Here is a 24,197-nt window from a genome sequence, read left to right as displayed (position 1 = left end):
TCCTCTCCACCATTTGTTGTCGTCAAGGTTTTAGATTTTGACCACTTTAATTTGTGAGTAATGGTATCTCGTTGTTTGAATTATAATTCCCTAATAACATATAATGTTGAACATCTTTTCATATGCTTCTTGCCATATGCTTATTTGCCATCTGTATAACTTTTTTTAGTGAGTTGTCTGTTCAGATTTTTTGTCCATTTTTTAATTGGTCGTTTGTTTTCTCATTATTGAGTTTTAAGAGTTCTTTGTATATTTTGGTTAACAAATCTTTATCAGATATGTATTTTGCAAATATTTTCTCCCACTCTGTGGCTTTTATTCTCATTCTTTTGACATTTCTTTCACAGAGCAGAAATTTTCAAATTTAGTGAAGTCTTGTTTATCAAATCTTTGTTTCATGGATCATGCCTTTGGTGTTGTATCTAAAATGTCATTTGCAAACTCAAGGTCATCTAGATTTTCTCCTATGTTATCACTAGGAGTTTTATAGTTTTGCATTTTACATTTACGTCTGTGATTCTTTTTTGAGATAATTTTTGTGGAGAATGTAAGGTCTGTTTAGATACACTTTTTTGCATGTGGATGTCAGGTTGTTCCAGCACCATTTGTTTAATAAACTGTTGTTTTCACAGTGAATTGCCTTTGCTCCTTTGTCATTTCTGGGCTATCTATTCTGTTCCATTGATCTTTTTGTCTGTTCTTTTGCCAATACCACACTGTCTTGGTAATAGTAGCTTTAGAGTACATCTTAAAATCTGGTAGTGTCAATCCTCTAACTTTATTCTTTTCCTTTAATATTGTGTTGGCTTTTCTGGGTCTTTTGGATCTCCATATACTTTAGAGTCAGTTTGCCTGTATCCACAAAATAACTTGCAGGGATTTGATTTGGATTGTGTTGAATCCAAGTTGGGAAGAACTGATATATTAACATTATTGAGTCTTCCTATCTATGAACTGGTAATATCTCTCCATTTGTTTAGTTGTTCTTAGACTTTTTTATCATAACTTTGTAGTTTTTCTTATCATGATATGTCTTTTTAACATGTGGCTTCTAATCTCTCTCCCCCCACCCCCAATTTTAGGAAAATGTTCTTGAATTATAGTTTTTATAGTTTTCTGTTCTGTTCCTTAAGTCTTCTTCAAGAATTTCCACTTTGTATATTTTAGATCTTCTTTACATTTCTTCTCTGTGACTTTCTCTTGAATCCTTTTTATTGCTTTCTTCTTTCATTTTTTATTAATTTCTTCTCCTGTTCACCCTCAGTCACTCTTAAGGCATTATGTTTTCTTTATATGATCTTGTTTGTATTTTAGAATCATTACGTCTAAAGTTATTTTCCTCTTTTTTTTAGATTTTTCCTGTCAGCTGCCTCATTTCTGATTTTTTCTCATTGTAATTTGTATTCTCTGATGTCTTCTATAATGTTCTTAATTTTTTAAGTTTTGAAATATTAGGTTGTAATTTTAATTTATTTTGTCATTTTTCATTTTCTATGGCAGTGGTTCTCAACCAAGGGTGGTTTTGTCCACAAGGTATACTTATCGATGTCTGGGGACATTTTTGGTTGTATACTGGGAAAGGGTGGTATCCAGTACCCACTGGAGGACAGGAAGGCTGGTAAATCTCCTACTATGTGCAACACAGCTCCCTAAAATAAAGAATTATCTGACCGAGTAGTGACAAAGTTGAGAAACCCTGGTCTATGTGGATATTATTCTATTTCTTACTGTTATTTCTTATAGTATTTTGTACAAGATTCAGCTGTGGTCCTCCTATTGTAACTTATATTCATGTGAACAAGAAGGGAAGAGTGGGTCAGAGCTTCCTCTTCTGTAATTTTCTTAAAGGCTTAAAAAAATATGACCATGTAGTTTCTGAGTTCTTCTGGTTCTGCTCCTATTCTCTTTCCTTTTTTTCTGTTATCCCTGCACAGATGAATTTGGATTCTTTTCACAATGGTTTCTCCTCACTGTGGGGTTTTGTGCTAGAAGAGAGCTTCAGCTGTTCAGTTTTCAGAATTCAGTTTTGCTGTCCTGTTTTTTTCTGTGTTGTGGAGGGATACAGGAGATAAAACAACAACAGCAGCACAACACTGTTATTTGCTATATTCCCAGAATTCTTCTATTGTTTTGATATATTTGTCCCATAGATGATTTTGCTGTGAAGATTTTTCTCACGCTTGACTACTGTATTAATTCATTTCTGTTGCTTATAACAAAACACTTGGAAATGGGTAATTTTTAAGAGAAAAAGATTTATTGCTTACAGTTTCAGAGGCTGGGAACTCAGAGAACACATCTGGTGAGTATTCCATGTATACCATGTTTTCCTTATTCAGTCATCCATCCATGGGCATTTAGGATGATTCCATGATTTAGCTATTGTAAACAGAGCAGTGGTGAACATGGAAGTGCAGGTATCCCTTTGACATGATGATTTCCATTCCTTTGGGTATATGCCCAGAGGTGGGATTGCTGGATCGTATGGTAGATCTATCTGTAGTTGTTTGAGAAACCTCCATACTGTATTCCACTAATTTACAGTCCACATCCTCACCAGCATTTGTTATTCTCCATCTTTTTCATTATAGCCAGTCTAACTGGGGTGAGGTGATATCTCAGTGTGGTTTTAATTTGCATTTCCCTGATGTTTAGTGATGTTGAGCATTTTTTCATGTACCTGTTGGACATTTGTATGTTGGACATTTGTCTTCCTTTGAAAAATGTCTATTCAGCTCCTTTGCCCATTTTTTAATTGGGTTATTTGTCTTTTTACTGTGTAATTGCTTAACTTCCTTGTATATTCTGGATATTAATCCCTTGTCAGATGTATAGTTTGCAAAAATTTTCTCCCACTCTGTAGGTTGTCATTTCATTCTGCTGATTGTTTCCTTTGCTGTGCAGAAGCATTTTAGTTTGATATAGTCCCATTTGTTTGATATAGTCCCATTTTTTCTTTTGTTGCTTGTGCTTTTTGGCTTCTGAGCAAAAAAACCCTAAAGCTGAAGGCATAATACTACCTGGCTTCAAAATTATACTACAAAGGTACAGTAACCAAAACAGCATGGTACTGGCATAAAAATAGACACTGAAACCAGTGGAACAGAATAGAGAACCCAGAAATCACTCCTCAGACTTACAGCCATCTGATATTTGACAAAGGCAACAAAAACATACACTGGGGGAAAAAAAGACTACCTCTTCAACAATTGGTGTTGGGAAAATTGGATATCCATATGCAGAAGAGTGAAACTGGACATGCATCTCTCACCATATACTAAAATCAACTCAAAATGGATTGAAGATTTAAATTTAAGACCTGAAACTGTAAAACTACTAAGGGAAAACATAAGAGAAACACGTCAGGATCTAGGTCTACGAACATTGAAAATTTTGAAGGGCTGCAGTTAGTGACAAGATCTCTAAGGTATGACCATTGGAGTGACTGAGGTAGGGTGAAGACTGAAGGAGGATGAAGGTCAATGAACTGAGAGGCCTAGATATTGGAAGGATTTTGATATCAATATAGAAATCACCTAAATTAGTTAAGACAGGATTAGTGTTAGGGAGATTGTGAGCTGGAAAGTAAAATCTCCAGTGAATAAATAGGAGTGACCTGGGAGTATATAACTACAATAAGTTGTTCTTAGGTAAGTCTATCTCCTGGCACCAATTAGAAATATGGAGAATTTCAGAGCAATTAGAAGTAACTAGCAGTTACTACATATAAAGAAAAACGATTAGTTAATAATTTAAAAAATACTGTTCTGGGGCCGGCCCGTGGCTCACTCGGGAGAGTGCGGTGCTGATAACACCAAGGCCACGGGTTCGGATCCCATATAGGGATGGCCAGTTGCTCACTGGGTGAGCGTGGTGCTGACAACACCAAGTCAAGGGTTAAGATCCCCTTACTGGTCATCTTTTAAAAAAAAAGAAAAAAAAAATACTGTTCTGATATGCATACTGTCATGTGTTACTTAAAAATGGGAATACATTCTGAGAAATGTATTGTTTGGCCAAATTCATCATTGTGCAAAAGTGTATTATGAAAGGGACCAGCAATGAATTTTTCTAGTATCTACACTGGCCATTAGTTTCATGCGTATAGACCCTCTAATTATGTTACTCTATCTCTCTGTGCCTCACTTACCTCATCTGTTATTCCTCTTCTGTTAAATGGGTTTTAGAATAATACCACCCCCACAAAGTTATGAAAATTAAATTACAGTTAGGGATTGTGCCTGTCACTTAGCAAGCACTCATGGAGTATTAGCTAACTGTTATTAAGTATTGTTTTGCTATGATGATAGGCAGGAATCATTTGAAAATGCAAAAATTCTAAAGTAGACACACTTTCATTTGGGGTAGACCTGATGTGTCAAATGCTTGGCTTTCTAAGTTGAAGGTCTGAGCTTCCTTTGGGAGGGCCATCCTGTGGGTAAGCTAGGGTCTCCTCAACGTATTTGCTGTAGGTTTATTTATACCGGCACCACCACAAACACATGATGTGTTGTGCTACATTTGACTACAGCATCACTAGGTGATAGGAATTTTTCAACTCTATTATAATTTTATGGGACCATTGTCTTATATGTGGTCAATTGTTGACCAAAATGTTGTTATGTGGCACATGACTGTGTGTTAATTTCACCAAAAGGAAAAGAAAGTAAACCATGTTAACCACCCTAGAAATCATTATGTGCAATTGAAATGGAATTTGACTATCATATACCTTGATCATTTATTAATTTCAAATATGTGACAGAATTTAACCAGTAATTACCTGTTGGAAGAATGCAAATTTTGAACTTTGCTCTTAATGACATTATAAGTAATATTCAAGTCATTTTGAGAACTAGCATGACTTTTCACTTTTTGTTTTCACAGAGATTTCTCCTGAAGGGGAAAAGTACAAACCCTTAATTATTGGAGAAGAAAACGTACAAAGTATTTCACGTGAAATAAACCTATCAGCTATTGTTGGTTCTCCTGTTGAGACAAAAAGCTCAAAGTTTAATGAGGCACATCTACAGAAGTCATTGAAACCTGAAGGAAATTTGGAAGGTATGTTTTAACGGGTAAAATGAACTGTATTTGATTTATAAATACTTAAATTTTTTATTTATAAAAAAGCCTTTATATAAACAAATCACCAAAATGTGTATATATTTTTGGGCAATTCATTTCAATTAGGTTCAATATTTGTATACTGTTAGTAACTGGTTGGGTTTTTTATTGCTGCTGAACAAGTCAATCTACAGGATAGATTTTGAAGACTGAAATTTCCTTTTAGTTACTAATCAGTGATATCACAGTATATGTATCCGTATTTTTTTTTTCAGTTGAAAATTTTACATCTTTCTCTTTTTGCTTATTTAAGGTACTTTTTTTTAAATTTTAACAATTACTTGTGTATATTTGTGGAGTACAGTGTGTTGTTTCAATACATGCAATGCTCATATGCATCCATATTTCTAACCATAGATATCTTTATTTTTTAAACTAGTTTTTATACCTTTTTAAGCTGCTTTACATATTACTAAAATTTTAATGAAGATAAATTTTTATGTAGTAATGAAAAATACAGAGCATACAATATTTCTTTTGTTTTTATTACAGTGAAAAGGTACAAGAGTCTATTTCAGAAATGACTGAACTAGAAAGTTAACACAATAATAAGATTAAAGACCTATAGATAAAATGTTTAATTTTTTTCTCTTATAATTCTCTTAGAATCTCTTATAATTTCTCTTATAATTATAATATAATTAGCCTAAAACTAGGTAGTGATAACTAATAGAAATCTTACTCAATTTTCTCTCAACAAATTTTTCTTTGAGACATATTTGTTGTTATGTTTTTGCTTTATAGAACCTGATGACTTGGAAACAGAAATTCTACAAGAGCCAAGTGGAACAAACAAAGATGGGAGCTTGCCATGTACTATTACTGATGTGTGGATTAGTGAGGAAAAAGGAACAAAAGAAACTGAGTATGTTATCTTTTTCCTTACAATTCAGAACCCAGGTCCCTTTTATAATACCTTTTTAAAATAAATACTGTAATAACTTAATATTGCAATATAATATCCTAATATTTTAATACCTTATAAAAATAATTTAATTTTTAATAGTTTATTTTTAGTCAATAATAAGTCTGGGAAATCTTTTCACATTAGTACATAAAGGGCTTCCATTTTTTAATTTTATGGCTATTTACTATCCATTGTGTGGATATACCACAACTCAGTAAGTCTCCTGCGTGGTAGACATTTGTTAATGTTACGAATGATGCTGCAATGAATAATGTTTGAGATAAGGTAAAATATTTTGCATGTATATATCTGTACGATAGAAACATAGAATTGTCAATGCAAAAAATTTTTTAAGAACTCAATAAAAAAAAAAAAACAAGTGTAATTACTGGGTCAAATGCATTTTTACAAATTGTGATTGTAATTTGGTTACTGTTCTTCCCAGGGGTTGTACTAATTTACTTTCAGAAAGTGTATGAAACCCCCCATTTTCCCCACAGCCTTACCAAACCTTTTTTTTTTTTTGGCCAGTCTGATAAGGTAGTATCTTAGTTTGGGCTCTTAATCTATCTCTTTTTATAGATAAAATTAAGTACATCTTTTCATATGTATGTTTCATTTGTCCTTCCTTGTCTGTGAATAATTGTCTGTTTATATCTTTGGCACATTTATTTTATTTGGTTATTGGTCTTTTATAAATTAGTAAGAGCTCTTTAAATATTAGAGATATTTGCCCTGGTGTTATATGAATTGTAACTATGTTTCCCTGTTGGTTATTTATGGGTTTTTTTTGTTTTGTTTTGCCATGCCAAAGGGCTTTATTTGTTTGTTTATTTTTTGTTGTCATAATTATCTAAATTTTGTTAATTAGTCAGACAAACCTTATTCTTTCCAAGGTTATAGAAATTTTCAGTCTGTTAGTACTTTTATGTAGACACTTTTACATTTAAATCTTTGATTTTTTTTTTTTTTTTTAAATCTTTGATTTTTTACATTTAAATCTTTGGAATTTATCCTGGTGTATTTTTTGTACTTTATTTTTTTCTGTTCCATTGTTCCATCGACAGTGTGCTAGTACATACTGTTAATTAAGAAATTGTAGAATATATTTTAAGATCATGTAAGACTAATATCACTTTCCTTGTTGTTTTCCTGGCAATTTTTGCTTGTTTATTTTTTCATGTGAATTTAGAATTTTTTAAATTTGGCTCCTTCTTCCCCACCAAAAAAAAATTTAAAAATCAATTAGCATTTTATTGTGACATTAAATTCGTACATTACTATAGGGAAGATCAACAGTGTTGTATTCTTCCTGTCAAAAAGAACATGACAGGGCCTTTCTTTTTGATCAGGTTTTGCAGTTTTATAGTTTCCTTCAGCTAGGTTTTACAGTTTTATTGGTAAGCTTATTCCTAGATATATTATCTTTTTTTGTTTGCCATTATAAATGATGCCAATTCTTCTGTAAGATCTTATGACTAGAGGGTTGTATATATGAAAGCAGTATATTTTTTATATTGATTTTGTACTCCATTACTCTATTGATATCTATTATTGTTCATGGTAGACTTTTAGTTGATTTTTATTTTTCAGAATATGTAATTCTAAGTTAATTGGTGTGTAGATATTCACAAGTGTAATGTCTTTGTGGCAAATTACACTTTATAGCATTTTAAAATACCATTGTTTTAGTCTTGTTAAGTATTTTTTGACTAAATTTTATCTTTTTATTTGTATTTGGCCAGTATGCATTGTCCCATTCTTCTATTTTAACTTTTCTGAATTATTTTGTTTCAGATGTGTTCCTGATATGGTTTGTGATTCAATCTGAAGTTTTTATATTTAAGTAGTCTAGTTTAGTTCATTTACTTTTACTGATATGATATATGTGGATGAATTTAGTTGTCATTTTTATTTTATAGTATTTTTAGTCTTGCTATGTTGACTTTGTTTTGCTTTGCCCTTTTTTTTTTTTTTTTTTAAACAAATAGATTTTTTGTGAGCAGTTTTGGGTTTTCAAAAATACTAAGCAAAAATTATAGAGTTCCCATATACCTCTCACTACCTGCCCCCACCAGTTTCCCCTACCACATCTTGCATTAGTGTGGTATATTCATTACAATTGATGAGCCAGTATTGATACATTATTATTAACTAAAGTCCATAGTTTACATTAGGGTTCACTCCTTGCGTTGTACATTCGATAGGTTTTGACAAATATATAATGACATGGATTCACCATTACAATATCATACAGAATAATAGTTTCATTGCCTTAACAATCCTCTGGGCTCCTTCTATTCATCCTGTCACCCCACTATCCCCATCCCCTAGCAACCCAACCGCTGATCTTTTGATTGTCTCCATAGTTTTGCCTTTCCCAGAATGTCATCTAGTTGGAATCATACAGTATTTAGTTAGCCCTTTCAGACTGACCTCTTTCACTTAGCAATATGTATTTAAAATTCTCCCATGTCTTTTCATGGCTTGATAGCTTTTTTTTTTTATAGCCGTGAATAACAGTCCATTATCTGGATATATCACAGTATATTTATTTACCTATTGAAGGATATCTTGGTTGCTTTCAAGTTTTTGCAGTTATGGATATAACTGCTACAAACATGTGTGCATGTTTTTGTGTGGATATAAGATTTCAGTTCATTTGGGTAAATGCCAAGGAGTGCAATTGCCAGAAAGAGCATGTTTTGTTTTGTAAGAAACTGCCAAACTGTTTTCCAAAGTGGCTTTACCGTTTTGCATTCCCATGAATGAGAGTTCCTGTTACTGTACATCCTCATCAGCATTTGGTATTAGTATACTGGATTTTGGCCATTCTAATAGGTGTAGTGGTATTTTACTGCTGTTTTAATTTGCAATTTCATAATGACATATGATGTGGGATATTTTTTCATATTCTTATTTGCCATCCATACATCATCTTTGGAAAGTTTTTTTTAAGAGTTCATTGTATGTTCTGGATACTAGTCCTTTATCTGATATGTGTTTTGTCCTTTATAAGGTGAGAAAGATGTTTTTGCTTGGCTTTCAAAATATTATTTTTTATCTTTGAAGTCTACTAACATTATTAGAGTATTTCTTAGTGTTGACAGTTTAGGGTCAATTAACATGGCATATGGTGTTTGCTTTCAATTTATAGATTCAAGACTTTTTTATTTCAAGGTTTTCTTGAAATTTAGCATTACATGTTTGCAGTTTTATAGTGATTCCAGATAATATGTATATTGAATCACCTGTGCTTGTCTTGTGTAATTATCTGTTGTTCTAATTTTTTTTTAAACTCTTTCTCTTGTTTCCAATTTATCTCTGTTTCTCATTTCTATGTCCTTGTTCCTGAGTTTTCCATTTTGCCTATTTTTTCTTGTGCTAGTTCCAATTTTATCTTTATTTCTTAGTGCTTTGTTTTTTCTTTTACTCTTTTTCATGAATTTTGGAATTTGGTTTTCACAACTAAAAAGCATTCTTTTCTGCTGCTATGAATATGCCTGTTCTGTGTAATTCTTATATATGTATGTGATTGTTTGTATATTATCTGCAACTGGGATTTGAGTGGTTAGGGGAGTCCTAAAAGGAACTTTATTTTTTTTTCCTGAGGTAAAATTTACACAACAAAATTCACCATTTTAACTATTTTAAACTGTACCCATCAATGATGTTTGGTACATTCACAATGGTGTGCAACCATCACCACTATATAGTTCCAGAACATTTGTATTACCCCAAAAGGCATCCCTGTACATGTTAAGCAGCCACTTCTATTTTCCCTTCTCCACCAACCTCTGGCAACCACTAATCTGCTTCTGTTTCCATGGATTTACCTATTCTGGGTATTTCATATGGAATCATACAGTATGTGGCCTTTCGTATCTGGCTTCTTTCACTTAGCATGTTTTCAAGATTCATCCATGTTGTAGGATATGCCAGCTCTTCATTCCTTTTTATATACCACATATTTTTATCATTCATCAGTTGATGGGCATGTGGATTATTTCCACCTTTGGGCTATTGTGAATAGTGCTGCAGTGAACATTGGCCTACAAGTATCTGTTTGAGTCATTTCCTCATTTCCTTTGGGTATATACCTAGGAGTGGAATTGCTGCATCATACATCATTCTATTTAACATTTCGAAGAACCAAGAAACATTACATTTTGAATGAAGAAATGTGTGTGTGTGTTTAAAAACTAATAAAAGGGCCGGCCCATGGCTCACTTGGGAGAGTGCGGTGCTGATAACACCAAGTCCCCGGGTTCGGATCCCATATAGGGATGGCCGGTTCGCTCACTGGCTGAGCATGGTGCTGACAACACCAAGTCAAGGGTTAAGATCCCCTTACCGGTCATCTTTTTAAAAAAAACAAAACAAAACAAAAAAAAACTAATAAAAACTTTAAAAATAAAAATACAAAATTGTTTACAATTTGAAACTGAAAAAGTAGAAAAATATTTAAAATTTGAAATGGATTAAAAAGTATTAAGAATATAAAAACTGCCCATAAACCAACTCCACAGGGATAAATTACTGGTACTTTTAGAATATATTTTTCCAGTCTTTAAATTTTTGTTAAAAAAATATACTAATTTAATTCCCCAAATGTATTTGAGATAAAAAAGTGTGAGTTCTTTATTTTTTGTCCTCAATCTTAATCTCCTCTCTTTGAGGGTTAAAATAGTTTTGTGACTATTATTCTATTCCTTTCCTGTGCTACACACCATTTTTTTAAAAACCTAACACCATCTAATGCAAATTGGTCTGAAAATTACTTTGTTTACCTAACAGTATGTCTTGGCTACCAATTCAATCAGTTTATATAGATTTCTTCTTCATTTTTTAACAGCTGTGTGATATTCCATAGTATTAATACATCATAATTGTTTTATAGTCTCCACTGTTAAGGTCGTTCGATTCTTTAGAGTGGTGGTTCTCAAACATTAGCATGTATTAGAATCACTTTGGGATTTTTCAAATCTAATTGCTGTGCCTTATCCCCCAAAGGTTCTGATTCATAGTTCTAGGGTAGGCCTGAGAGTTTGCATTTCTAACAAGTTTCCTTGTGCTGCTGTTGTCTAGGGACTGCATTTGAGAACCACCATTATAAAACATGGTAAGGCTGATTGCTGTAAATGATTAAATATTGGTAAGGGTTTTGAACAGGGTAAAAAAATACAGTGTGTTTATAAGAGAAAGTATATACAAAAGTGAGAAAAATACTTGGAAGAGGGATCGTAGGATGCTAGTGAATTTGTGTTCCATTGTATTTTAGAGCACTTTCTTGTATTTCTGGTAAACTTTTTTTTTTTACCAGTATACCCATCTGTGGCAGGCTGGAAGATAGGGTCACCATTCAGCAAAATGAAGTTTCTGAGGATGGAATCCTGAGGAATGTGAACCAACTTAGTGAAGTTCATTTAGGTAAGCTTCATTGCATTACTCTAATTACTTTCTGGAAGATTGTTAACACCAGTCTCTTTTATTTGGGTGACATATAAATAGAAGCAGTCCTTATCAATCATCTCAATCATTTTTAAAATGTAATAGGCATAGAGCACTGAACTCTGCGTTAATAAGCTTGGATTGTATGGCAACTGGGCAGTAAGAATTTTTGGTCAGTTATTTTATTGAGTATTCAAAATGAAAAGAATTACTTGCCAAAACTAAGGCAGTGTACTAAGGACATTAAATAAGTTGTCCTCTTTTAAAAATAGTGTTAGATAAGGGCTGGCCAGGTAGCTCAATTGGTTAGGCCTGGTGTTGATAATACCAAGGTCCAAGGGTTCAGATCCCCATACCAGCCAGCCACTCAATCAATCAATCAATCAATCAGTCAATCAATAAATAAACAGTATTAGTTAAAATATATATAAGAAATGTAATTTTTCATGTCTAACCTAAAGATAAACTGGAACTAAATATGCATGTATAAACAGTGTATTTTTTCACATTTTCTTAGATTTGTGTCTGTATTTTAGAACTTCTAATATAATGGAAATATATAACAAATCTGCTTTCTGAAAATAAAACATTATATCCTGTTAAAGATTACTTATAAGGTAATTTACCGAGGGTACTTCAAAAAGTTCATGGAAAGATTCATATTTCAATTCTGCTTTTCCACAAACTTTTTGAAGTACTCTCACACTTACACACATATTTTGTATTTTGTTTTCCTGATAGACATGGGGGTTTTCTCTAGAATTTGTGTTAAGTACTTTGCCTTATCAATATCATTTAGAACTCTTTTAACTACTGCACAGACTTATCACATAATCTCTCCTTTATACCACAGAACCTGGAATAGATGATTCTCAGCACTCTAAATGTGATGTAGATAAATCTATGCAACCAGAACCATTTTTCCATAAAGTGGTTCATTCTGAACACATGAACTTAGTTTCTCAAGTTCAATCAAGTCATTGTTCACCAGAAGAATCCTTTCCACTTCGATCTCACTCTGATTCACCACCAAAAAATAAAAACAAGAATTCCTTGCTGATTGGACTTTCAACTGGCCTGTTTGATGCAAACAACCCAAAGGCAAGTATGGTCCTCAAACGGAAAATATTAGTCATTTGATAACATATCTTATTGACTGTTTTTCTTTGATAAACCACAAAAAATACAAATACACACATATGGAAAAAACAGAAACAACAAAAAACCTCCATCTTTTCTTCTGAGATAATGAAAGAAATTGCCATTGAGAATACAACAAGGATAAAGACTATTTCCTTGGCTCCTTGTTCAGAATTCTTCTGTTTGTTTTGGTGGCTTGTATGGGGCCCTTGACCTTGGTGTTACCAATACCACTCTCTAACCAAGTGAGCAACCGGCCAGCCCAGTATTCTTTTTATAGAGTCTACTTTTAGTTGAGCAAAAGATCCCACTTACATCCTTGCACACTGTCTCTCTTTCCCATTACCCAGCCTGACTTTTATTTTGAGTGTGAGATTAAGCTTAAGCACTATATCATAAATATACAGAAGTGCTGTATTGCCCAATTCATATGTAGAAGGATTAATAGATGTTCATATTCATTTTCTGGTAAAAGTTTTTAAGTCCTCTTACCTTTTCTCACTATTTTTAAATATATGTAACCAATTTTTTCTTATTAAGAAATTAGAACATTATAGAAAATTTTGAAATGCAGACAAAAAAAGAAATCACATATTTTGTTATATTACTTTTCATATGTGTAACTTTCACATATATATAACTTTTTACAAAATAGGTTATTATGTATATCCTTTTCATTACCTTTTCTATTTAATATATACTCAATATTATTGCAAATAACATTATTATTACAAAAATAGCACTTTGTCATATGTCAAATATTCTCTTTATCATCTTTATATATCTTCTTTAATGAGAACATTTTCCATCAGGCTGCTGATCATATTTTGTAACAAATCTGTTTCTATTGTTGGGCCTTTAGATTTCAATTTTTGTTATTGTAACCACCTACACCTCTATCTTTGTACTTATCCACAATTATTTCTATTAATGGAATTCTAAAGGTTATATCACCTGATTTCCCTTTAAGATACAGTTTACAGTGCTGTCAGTAGTGCGTGAGAGAACAGGCACATCCATTTCTCCATCCCCTAAATAGCACCCACTATTATTGTTTACTTAAACATTGTCTATCGAATGAATAAATAATGGTATCAATTTGTTTAAATTTGTATTTCCACGTTTGCCAGTGCAACTGGACATTTTTCATTTATTTGAATCTGTATATAAATGAATTGCCCGAATTCTTTAGTCCTTAACTTTTTTTAATATGTCAGTTTAATTTTCAATTTAACTTTCCAATTGGATATATTTTTATTTTGTAACTATTTCCTTATGCTTATCTTAAATTTAGAGATTATTAAATTCCCTCACTTGTCTAGTAGTAGTCAGACTTTGAAAGATGTGAACTACCAAAACAAATTCATGATCTTCAGAGTTAGAGACAAAGGCCTATGATGGGACAGACAGGGGCTATCACATAATTCAAGTACTTTCTTTTGTAGCAAAGGAGTATAGCTACCTTTAGCCCAGAACTTCTTAGTATCTTATAGATGTTTATAAAGTTAATATTCTTTGCATAATACATTTGATTATTTGGTTTCCTTTCATGACCTTAGGTTAGTCTAAAAAATACTGTAGAAGTACGTACTCACTCTGGAATTAAGCACAGCAAATTGGAAGCATCAATGTGCATTTCATGTAGAGGACTGTGAGGAACAAGCAAGAAGAAACACTAAAAAATCAAAGCAATCTGTAGCCATTTAAAACAAGAACAAAAAGCCATCCCTACCTGTCCTTTAAATCTCTGAGATCATGAGACTTTATCACTGGGCCTAAATAGTAGATAATCAGTGTTCATAATGGTGTCCTTGAACCATGAAGAAAAGGTAAAAATAAGTATTTATATAATCTGTTTACTAAGATGGGATAATTTAGCCTCTTACAAATATTTTTGTCAAAAGTTCTTTTTTTCAAATGTTAAGTTATATTACTTGTGTTCTTTTTTCTTTCTTTTTTTGACTATTACAAGTTTATTTAACAAAAAGTCAAATATGAAAATGTACATGACCTGATTTTTACACCATAGTAAAAACAGGCCGTTTGTTGAGGGGACATGGATTTCTCTGCTGAACAGCCATTATTTATACTCGTTCCAAGGCTTCTAACATGGTGATACTATTTCCTCGTATTACCACCATTCCAATGTTGTTCTGTTGCCCACTAGTTGCCATCTCTACACATTCATCTATCACAAGATTCATAAAGGGGTCAAATCCCCGCAATATTCCTTGGACATGTCTGCCACCATTTAATTTCAATGATAACTTCTTGTCCAAGAATTTTTTCAATTCGGGAGGGTGAGCTTTGCTCATGGTGTCTACTTGGCGGGCTTGGAGAGGCCTTGAAACAGACTTCGCAGCCTCCCTCACAATCCTGCCTTGTGTTCTTTTTTCTATTAAAGGAAATCCTCCTACATGTGCTGTGGATCTCAACGCCCCCTCACCTCAAGAAATTGGCTTTATTATTTTTGCCACTGTGACCTGTGTCATCAACTTCTTCCTCTGTAGTGGACCATTTCCTCAACATATATGGTCTAATAAATCTCATTATAAATAGCCAACTTCCCTTGAGCACATGTTCTCTAGCTACTACCGCATTTCTCTACTCTCTTCTGCAAACAAACATCTTGAATACGTGGCAGGCTCTTTGCAGTCTCCACTTCCATTTACTTCCCAATGCACTCCAGCATGGCTTTCGGCCCATTCTGTCACTAAAACTGCTCTTACCAGTATGTTACCAAATTCCCTGTACCCTTTCTCTCTCACCTTTCTTGACTTTTCTTCTTTCAACAGAATAGATAAAGTCCTTACTTTTTAAATCACTTTATGTGTTGGCTTCCTTTATATCATACTTTCCTGGTTTTCTTCTGAACTTTTTTGTTACTCTTCAGTTTCCTTTGCTGGTGGCTTGTACTGTAACAAATCTCTTTAAAAAGTATGTCTTCTTTCTACTGTTGAGTGAAGTGTTCTGTGAATGTCAGTTAAGTCAAATTGCTTGGTAGCGTTCTTCAAATCTTTTGTATCTTTACTGATTTTTTTGTCTACTTGACATATCAGTTGCTGACAGAAGAATATTGAAATTTTTAACTATACTTGGTAGTTAACTATTTCTTTTTTCATTTGTGTCAGTTTTTATGCCATGTATTTTGAAGCTGTGTTATTAAGTGAATAAAAATTTAGTATTGTTATGTCTTCTGGATGAGTTGGTATGTTTATTGTAATGAAGTATCCTCCTTTGTTTGGTTTTTTTTTTTTTTTTTTTGTCGTTTTTTTTTTTTTGTCGTTTTTTCGTGACCGGCACTCAGCCAGTGAGTGCACCGGTCATTCTTATACAGGATCCGAACCCGCGGCGGGAGCGTCGCCGCGCTCCCAGCGCAGCACTCTACCGAGTGCGCCACGGGCTCGGCCCCTCCTTTGTTTGATAGTGTTGTTCAAGTCTTCTACATCCTTAACTGATTTTCTTTCTACTTGTTTACAAAGTAGTGAGAAAGGAGTGTAGAAATTTCCATGCAATTGCATTTAAAATAAGAATCAAAATGTCTTCTTGATGAATTGACCCCTTTATCATTAGGGAATGTTTTTTTTTATCCCTGGTCATATCACCCTGTCTGAAATCTGCTTTGTCTGGTTTTAATATAGCCATTCCAGCTTTCTTTTTTTTTTTTTATTAATTTACTTATTGATTATTATCATTATTATTTTTCTACATTCTAAGACGTTGCAGAGTAGTTGGGGGGAGGGGGAGAGGAGAAAAGAAAGGGGAATAGGATGGGAGGAAAAGAAAGGAGGGGGGACACGGTCGAGGCCCATGACACCCCCCTCATTCAAACAAGGGAGACAAGTGGTCTTCCAGCAGCAGCTAGGTGGTCATTGCTGGGCTGGGTGCAGACATTGAGGGGGTGTGGCTGAGGCCCTTGGTCCCTCCCCTGCCCCAGCTTGACAGCCCAGGGGGTTTCCAGTCCTAAGTTTGTAGGTGTTCTTTTGTGGTGTTAGACCTTTACTGTTTAATATCAGAACTTTGTCTCTGATCTGTCAGTTTTTTGCGTTTTCTTTCAGTTCTGTGTTGGATTATTTGTTGTTCCCACAACTTAAACTCTACACAGGAACTAATTTATTGTTCTTTGCTTACTTCTAAAATGGGGGAACTTCCTGTGGGAACAAGCACTTGAGCTCTGTGTTTGAGCTAAATTGCTGCTTTGCTGCTGATTCCCTGGGGAAGGCTTTTCGTGCAGCTCAGGTTTTAATTGTTGACTTTGTAATCACTTCCAGGTCTTGTGAGGTCTGGAACACCTGGGTTGTGTGGAAACTCTGGTCCAGGTCTAGTCTTTTCAGCAAAACTCACCCCCTGCAGTTCTATATACCTGACAAGTCTCCACTGAGTGGTCCTGTGCTGATTGGAGGGTAGATCAGCTCTCCATGCTGTGCCCTAGTGTTTCCCCAGTGGGCCCATCTCCCCCAACCCCCACACTCCAAACACTTGCCATGGGACATGCTGTGCACTGGTCCCTTGTGATGACTCACCAACCTTTGAGTGGCTCCTTTTTTCTGTTGTCTGTGGCCCCTCACTCCTATGTGGGTCCACGGGAACCCTGTCAGTGGTCTTGCTGGCTTGGGGGCCACCAAGGCCCTCTACTCCCCTGCAGCCTCCAAGCTACTTCATATGAAGGGCACAACAGCATCTTTTGCTAGCTCTAGCTCCGTGTGCTCACCAGGGCCAACCTTGAAGTGGTCGGTGCTCAAAATGGTTGAAGTGGTCCTTTCTTTCTCTCATCATGGCTTCTGCCTTCATGAGCTCTGTAGGTCTCTCCTCCACTTCCCCTGATCTCTACTGGCCCCAGCTTGTCAGTTATTGCTTTTTAATAGTTGTAAATTGGTTGATTGTGGGAGAGGGTGATGCTGCATACTGTCTATTCTGCCATCTTGAATTGAAGTCCATTCCAGTTTTCTTATGCTTAGTGTTTATACTATGGTATATATACATTTTTTTACATCCTTTACTACTTTTAATCAAACATTTTATATTTAATGAATTTTGTTTGGTTTGCTTTTTGGTGGCTGACTTGTACTAGAATCCGAACTGTTAACTTAGGTGTTATCAACACCACGCTCTAACCAGCTGGTTTCTATGGTTAGCATGTAATGGAATCTTGCTTTTTAACCAGTCTGACAATCTCTTTTAACTGAAGTGATTAGACAATTTTCATTTAAAGTAATTATGAACATGATATTATTGATGTAAGTGGGTTTAAACCTACCATTTTGATATTTCTATTTGTCTGATCACTTTTTTCTTTTTTGTTTCTCTTTTACTTTTATTGTCTCTTCTTTTAGATTGAGTGTTTTTAGCATTTTATTTTCTCTATTTGTTTATAAGGTAGACTTCTTTTTTCGAAGTACTTGGTCATTCTCAGTTTTCAGGATATATCTTTAGATTATCATATTCTCCCTTCCTTCAAATAATAATATACCACTGCACATAGACCATAAGAACCTTAAAACCTTATTAAGAATACTTCTCTTTTCATTCTCCTGCCTGTCCTTTGTGGTATTGTTGTCATATATTTTACTTCCGCATATGTTATAAATTCCACAATACGTTTTTATTGTTTTTGCTTTAAACATTCAGTTATCTTTTCCAGAAATTAAAAATTGAGGGAAAAAAATCTTTCATATTTACATATTTACCATTTCTGATATTCTTCATTTCTTTGTGTAGAATTCAGTTTTCTGTCTTATATTATTTTTCTTCCACTTTAAGAACTTTCATTAACACTCCTTTGCAGCCCTCTTGAGAATGATTTTTTTTTTTTCAGCTTTCGTTTGTGTAAAAAGTTTTTATTTCACCTTCATTTGAAAGGATATTTCCACCAAATATAGAATTATATTGTCTTCTACTTGCGTTGTTTCTGACAAGAAATTTGTGATCCTCCTTATCTTAATTTCTTTGTATGTAGTGTCCTTTTTTCTCTGGCTTCTTTTAAATTTTTCTCTTTATCACTGGTTTCTAGCAATTTGATTATGAAATGCTTTGGTAATGTTTTTGGGTATGTTTGTATATTTGTGCGTGTTTGTCCTACTTTGGGTTCATTGGCCTTGGACCAACAAGTTCATAGTTTTCATCACAATTTGGAAAATTTGGGGCTATCACTTTGTATCAGAACCGCACTCTCCCGAGTGAGCCACGGGCCGCCCCCAAGGGCTATCACTTTGTAAATTTTTTTTTTTTTCTGCCTGCTCCTATTCTCCTTTCTGGCACTACAGTTATATATATGTTAGACAGCTTGATATTGTTTCCCAGGTCTCTGAGACAATGTTCATTTTGTTTTCAGTCTTTTTTCTCCCTATGCTTCATTCTGGGTAGATTCCATCAATATGTATTTAAATTTACTCATCTATTTTTCCTGCAGTAATGTACTATTAATCTCATTCAATTAAAATTTCAGCCCTGTATGTTTTATCTCTAGAAGTTGTTTTTTTCTATCTTCCATTTTTCTCCTCATGTCCATGTTTTTCCTTAAATACTCAGTTAAAATAGCTGTTTTAACATGTGTCTACTAATTCCGTCATCTCTATTTCTTTTTTTTTTTTATTAATAATAGTATCTGTTTATTGTGTTTAAACTCTTTAAAAACCAAGTCAAGTTCAAATTAAGAAAACATTCAGTAGCACCTAAGGGGAATACTTTTTTTTTGCTTGGTCGTACATTTTCAGAATATATGCTGTTAAAAATAGCAGTTTATTTTTTCCCTTGGTGTTTTATTCCTTCTTGGAAAATGATTAAAAGATCAAAATATTAGAAAGGTCATTGTTGACTTTCTATTAGAGCATTAGCTTATTGCCCCAAATAGCTCTGCTCCCAGTTTAGTCCAGTATTTGTTCCAATTTCTTTTAATTATTTTTCATGGCTCATTTAGAAAATTTATTTATTTATTTATTTATTTTAAATTTTTACTTTTATTTTTACTTCTCAGTATACATTGTAGTTGATATTCGTGACCGTTTACCTGTTCCTCTTTCCCCCTTCTTCTGTCCCCTCCCTCACCCCACTACATCATATCTGTTCATTTGTCTTAACAAGTTCAAGGAATTGTTGTGATTGTTGTATCTTCTTCCTCCCCCCATTTGTTGGTGTGTTTATTTATTTATTTATTTATAGCTCCCACAAATAAGTGAGAACATGTAGTATTTTTATTTCTCTGCCTGACTTGATTCACTTAATATAAATTTTCTCTAAGTCCATCCATGTTGTTGTGAATGGTAGTATTTCATTCTTTTTGATAGCAGAGTAGAATTCCATCATGTAGATATACCAGTTTCCTTACCATTCATCTGATGATGGACATTTGGGCTGGTTCCAACTCCTGGCTATTGTACATAGTGCTGCAATAAACACTGGAGTAAAGTTATCACATCAACATGATGATTTCCATTCCTCTGGGTATATTCCCACCAGTGGAATAGCTGGGTCTTATGGTAGATCTATCTGTAATTGTTTGAGGAACCTCCAAACCATTTTCCATAAAGGCTGCACCATTTTGCAGTTCCACCAACAGTGTAGGAGGGTTCCTTTTTCTCCACAACCTCGCCAGCATTTATCATTCTCAGTCTTTTGGATATTAGCCATCCTAATTGGAGGGAGATAGTATCTCAGTGTGGTTTTGATTTGCATTTCCCGACTGCTGGGTGATGTTGAGCATTTTCTCATGTGTCTGTTGGTCATTCATACATCTTCCTTTGAGAACTGCCTATTCAGCTCCTTTGCTGATTGTTTAATTGGGTTATTTGGTTTTTTGCTATTAAGTTGTTTGAGTTCCTTGTATATTCTGGATATTAATCCTTTGTCAGATGTATATTTTGCAAATATTTCCTCCCATTCTGTTGGTTGTCTTTTAACTCTGTTGATTGTTTCTTTTGCTGTGCAGAAGATTTTTAGTTTGATACAATCCCATTTGTTTATTTTTCCTTATTCACCTGTGCTTTTGGGGTCATATTCATAAAGTCTGTACCAACTCCTACCTCCTGAAGTGTTTTCTCTATGTTTTCTTTAAGGAGTTTTATTGTTTCAGTGTATATATTTAATTCTTTAATCCATTTTGAGTTGATTTTGGTATATGGTGAGAATACAGGTCTAGTTTCATTCTCCTACATATGAATATCCAGTTTTCCCATCACCATTTGCTGAAGAGGCAGTCTCTTCCCCAGTGCATAGACTTGGTGCCTTTGTCACAGATCAGATGGGTTGATTTCTGGATTCTCTATTCTATTCCCTTGATCCATATGTCTGTTTTTATGCCAGTACCATGCTGTTTTGGTTATTATAACTTTGATATATAGTTTAAAGTCAGTGTTATTGACTGGATTGTCGGGATTGCTTTGGCTATGCATAGTCTTTTGTTATTCCATATAAATGTCTGGATAGTTTTTTCCATTTCAGAGAAAAATGTCATTGGAATTTTGATGGGGATTGCATTGAATCCGTAGATCACTTTGGGTAATATGGATATTTTCACAATGTTAATTCTTCCAATCCAAGAGCATGGGATATCTTTCCATCTTCTTGTGTCCACTTTAATTTCTCTCAGCAGTGGTTTGTAGTTCTCTTCATAGAGATTTTTCACACCCTTGGTTAACTTTATTCCTAAGTATTTTATTTTTTTTGGTGGCTATTGTAAATGGGCTAGCTTTCTTGATTTCTTTTTCTGCATGTTCACTGTTGGAGTATAGAAGTGCTACTGATTTTTGTGTGTTGATTTTGTATCCAGCAACTTTCCTGAAGTCATTTATCAACTCTAAGAGTTTTTTTGTAGAGGCTTTAGGCTGTTCAATATAGGATTATATCATCTGCAAACAGGAACAGTTTGGCTTCATCTTTTCCAATCTGGATGCCCTTTATTTCCTTCTCTTCTCTGATGGTTCTAGCTAGTACTTCCAACACTGTATTGAATAGGAGTAGTGAGAGTGGGCATCCTTGTCATTTTCCTGTTCTTAAGGGAAAAGCTTCCAGCTTTTCCCCATTCAGGATGATATTGGCAGTGGGCTTGTCATACATGGCTTTAATTATGTTGAGATACTTTCCATCTATATCTAACTTGTAGAGAGTCTTGATCATGAACGAATGTTGAATTTTGTCAAATGCTTTTCCAGCATCTGTAGAGATGATCATATGGTTTTTGTCTTTGCTCTTATTGATGTAGTGTATCATATTTATTGATTTGCGTATGTCGAACCAACCTTGCATCCCTGGGATGAATCCCACTTGATCATGGTATATAATTTTGCATATGTGTTGCTGTATTCTGTTAGCTAGTATTTTATTGACGATTTTTGCATCTATATTCATCAAGGATATTGGCCTGTAGTTTTCTATTTTTGATGTATCTTTGTCTGGGTTTTGGTATCAGGGTGATGTTTGCCTCATAGAATGAGTTTGGGAGTATGGCCTCTTTCAATCTTTTGGAATAGTTTATAGAGAATTGGTATCAGTTCCTCTTTGAAGGTTTGGTAGAACTCTGCCATGAACCCATCAAGTCCTGGGCTTTTCTGTGTTGAGCCTTCTGATAACAGCTTCAATCTCTTTTATTGTTATTGGTCTGTTGAGGTTTTCTGTATCTTCTTGGCTCAGTTTTCATAGTTTATATGTGCGCGGAAATTGATCTGTTTCCTCCAGATTTTCAAATTTGTTGGCATATAGTTGTTTATAGTAGTCCCTAATGATTCCTTGTATTTCTGGGGTATCAGTTGTAATATCACCTTTTTCATTTCTAATTTTTGTTATGGGTCTTCTCTCTTCTTAGTTAGCCTTGCTAATGGTTTGTCAATTTCATTTATCTTTTCAAAAAACCAACTTTTTGTTTCATTGATCTTTTGTATCATTTTTGGGGTTTCTGTTTGATTTAGTTCTGCTCCAATCTTAATTATATTTTTCCATCTACTAACTTTGGGTTTGGATTGTTCTTGTTTTTCTAGTTCTTTAAGGTGAAGTGTTAGGTTATTTGCCAGCTTTCCATTCTTCTGAAGTAAGCATTTAATGTGATAAATTTCCCCGTTAGTACTCCTTTTGCAGTATCCCACAGGTTTTGGTGTGAAGTATCATTGTTTTCATTAGTTTCAAGAAATTTTTTGATACCCTGTTTAATTTCTTCTTGGACCCATATGTCATTAAGTAGAATGTTGTTTAATTTCCATGTGTTTGTACAGTTTCCAGGGTTTCGTTTGTTATTGGTTTCTAATTTTAATCTGTTGTGATCTGAAAAAATACATGGAATAGTTCCAATTTTTTTGAATTTGTTGACAATTGCTTTGTGACCTAACGTGTGGTCTATCCTGGAGAATGTTCCATAAGCTGATGAGAAGAATGAATTTTCTGAGGTTGTTGGATGGAATGTTCTGTAGATGTCAGCCAAGTCCAGTTGATCTAAAGTGTTGTTTAGGTCTTGTGTTTTTCTGTTGATTTCTTGCCTAGATGATCTGTCCAACGTTGAGAGTAGGGTGTTCAGGTCCCCCGCTATTATGGTGTTAGTGTCTGTCTCATTCTTTAGATCTTATAGTGTGCTTTATAAATCTGGCTGCTCCAATATTGGGTGCTTATATATTTATGATTGTTATGTCTTCTTGAGGGATAGATCCTTTCATCATTACATAGTGGCCTTCTTTATCTCCTTTCATGGTTTCTGCTTTAAAGTCTATTTTATTTGATGTAAGAATAGATACTCCAGCTTGTTTTTCATTTCTGTTTGCATGATGTATCTTTTTCCATCCTTTAACTCTTAGTCTATGTGTGTCTTTACAAGTGAGGTGAGTCTATTGAAGGCAGCATATTCTTGGATCCATATTTTTAATCCAGTCTTTCAGTTTGTGTCTTTTGAGTGGGGAATTTATTCCATTTATATTTAGAGTTATTATTGAATGGTGTTGATTTACTCCTAGCATTTTATTGATTTTGTTTAGATGTCTTAAGTGTCTTTTGTTCCTTTCTTTCTGATTTTCTGTGTTTGTTGGTTTCTTGGGGTGGTAGATAAACTATTTTTTCTCTTCTTTGTTAGCATTTTTGTTTTCCTGATAGGTTTTGTTCTTTCTTGAGTATTCATGGCAGTCATGGTTTGTTTTTCAGGTATCAAACCCAGTACTCCCTTGAGAATTTATTGTATAGCTGGTAGCGTGGTAGTGAACTCCCACAGTTCTTGTTTGTCTGAGAAATATATAATTTGTCCTTCATTTCAGAAGGATAGCCTTGCTGGGTAAAGTATTCTTGGCTGGCAGTTTTTGTCTTTTAGTATTTTGAATATACCATCTGATTCTTTTCTGGCTTTTAGGGTTTCTGATGAAAAGTCTGATGTAAGTCTGATTGGAGCTCCCTTATAGGTGACTTGCCACTTCTCTCTTGCAGCTTTTAAGATTCTCTCTTCATCTTTGAGTTTTGCCAGTTTGACTATAACATGTCTTGGAGAGGATCTTTTTCAGTTGAATATGTTTGGGGATCTTTGGGCCTCCTTAATCTGAAGGTCTGTGATTTTCCCTATACCTGGGAAATTTTCTACTATTGTTTCATTGAGTATGTTTTCAATGCCGTT

At 34.1% G+C, this 24,197-nt stretch overlaps 2 protein-coding genes across 13 annotated transcripts in view; one reads left to right on the top strand and one right to left on the bottom strand.

Moving 5' to 3' along the window:
* The window catches only part of NEK1 (NIMA related kinase 1), a 206,772-nt gene that overhangs the window by 142,652 nt on the left and 39,923 nt on the right, over positions 1-24,197 (top strand). For 8 of the 12 annotated variants that reach the window (XM_063076750.1, XM_063076747.1, XM_063076748.1 and 5 more), the window contains 4 exons: positions 4,888-5,064; positions 5,872-5,992; positions 11,358-11,464; positions 12,339-12,586. In XM_063076750.1, the coding sequence (XP_062932820.1) occupies positions 4,888-5,064; positions 5,872-5,992; positions 11,358-11,464; positions 12,339-12,586 (653 nt within the window). The remainder of the gene's footprint in view (positions 1-4,887; positions 5,065-5,871; positions 5,993-11,357; positions 11,465-12,338; positions 12,587-24,197) is intronic. The other 4 variants (XM_063076758.1, XM_063076757.1, XM_063076755.1 and 1 more) reach the window with 1 other exon arrangement.
* Positions 14,682-14,945, bottom strand: LOC134362226 (small nuclear ribonucleoprotein G-like). Its single transcript, XM_063077539.1, has one exon. It carries the CDS (start codon positions 14,938-14,940, stop codon positions 14,710-14,712), a length of 231 nt encoding a protein of 76 aa, XP_062933609.1. The 5' UTR covers positions 14,941-14,945; the 3' UTR covers positions 14,682-14,709.

This window comes from Cynocephalus volans, chromosome 13 (genome assembly GCF_027409185.1).
Source record: "Cynocephalus volans isolate mCynVol1 chromosome 13, mCynVol1.pri, whole genome shotgun sequence".
Classification (NCBI taxonomy): Eukaryota; Metazoa; Chordata; class Mammalia; order Dermoptera; family Cynocephalidae; genus Cynocephalus; species Cynocephalus volans.
The sequence above is the reverse complement of the archived record's forward strand: the minus strand, read 5'-3'. Positions and strand labels throughout refer to the sequence as shown.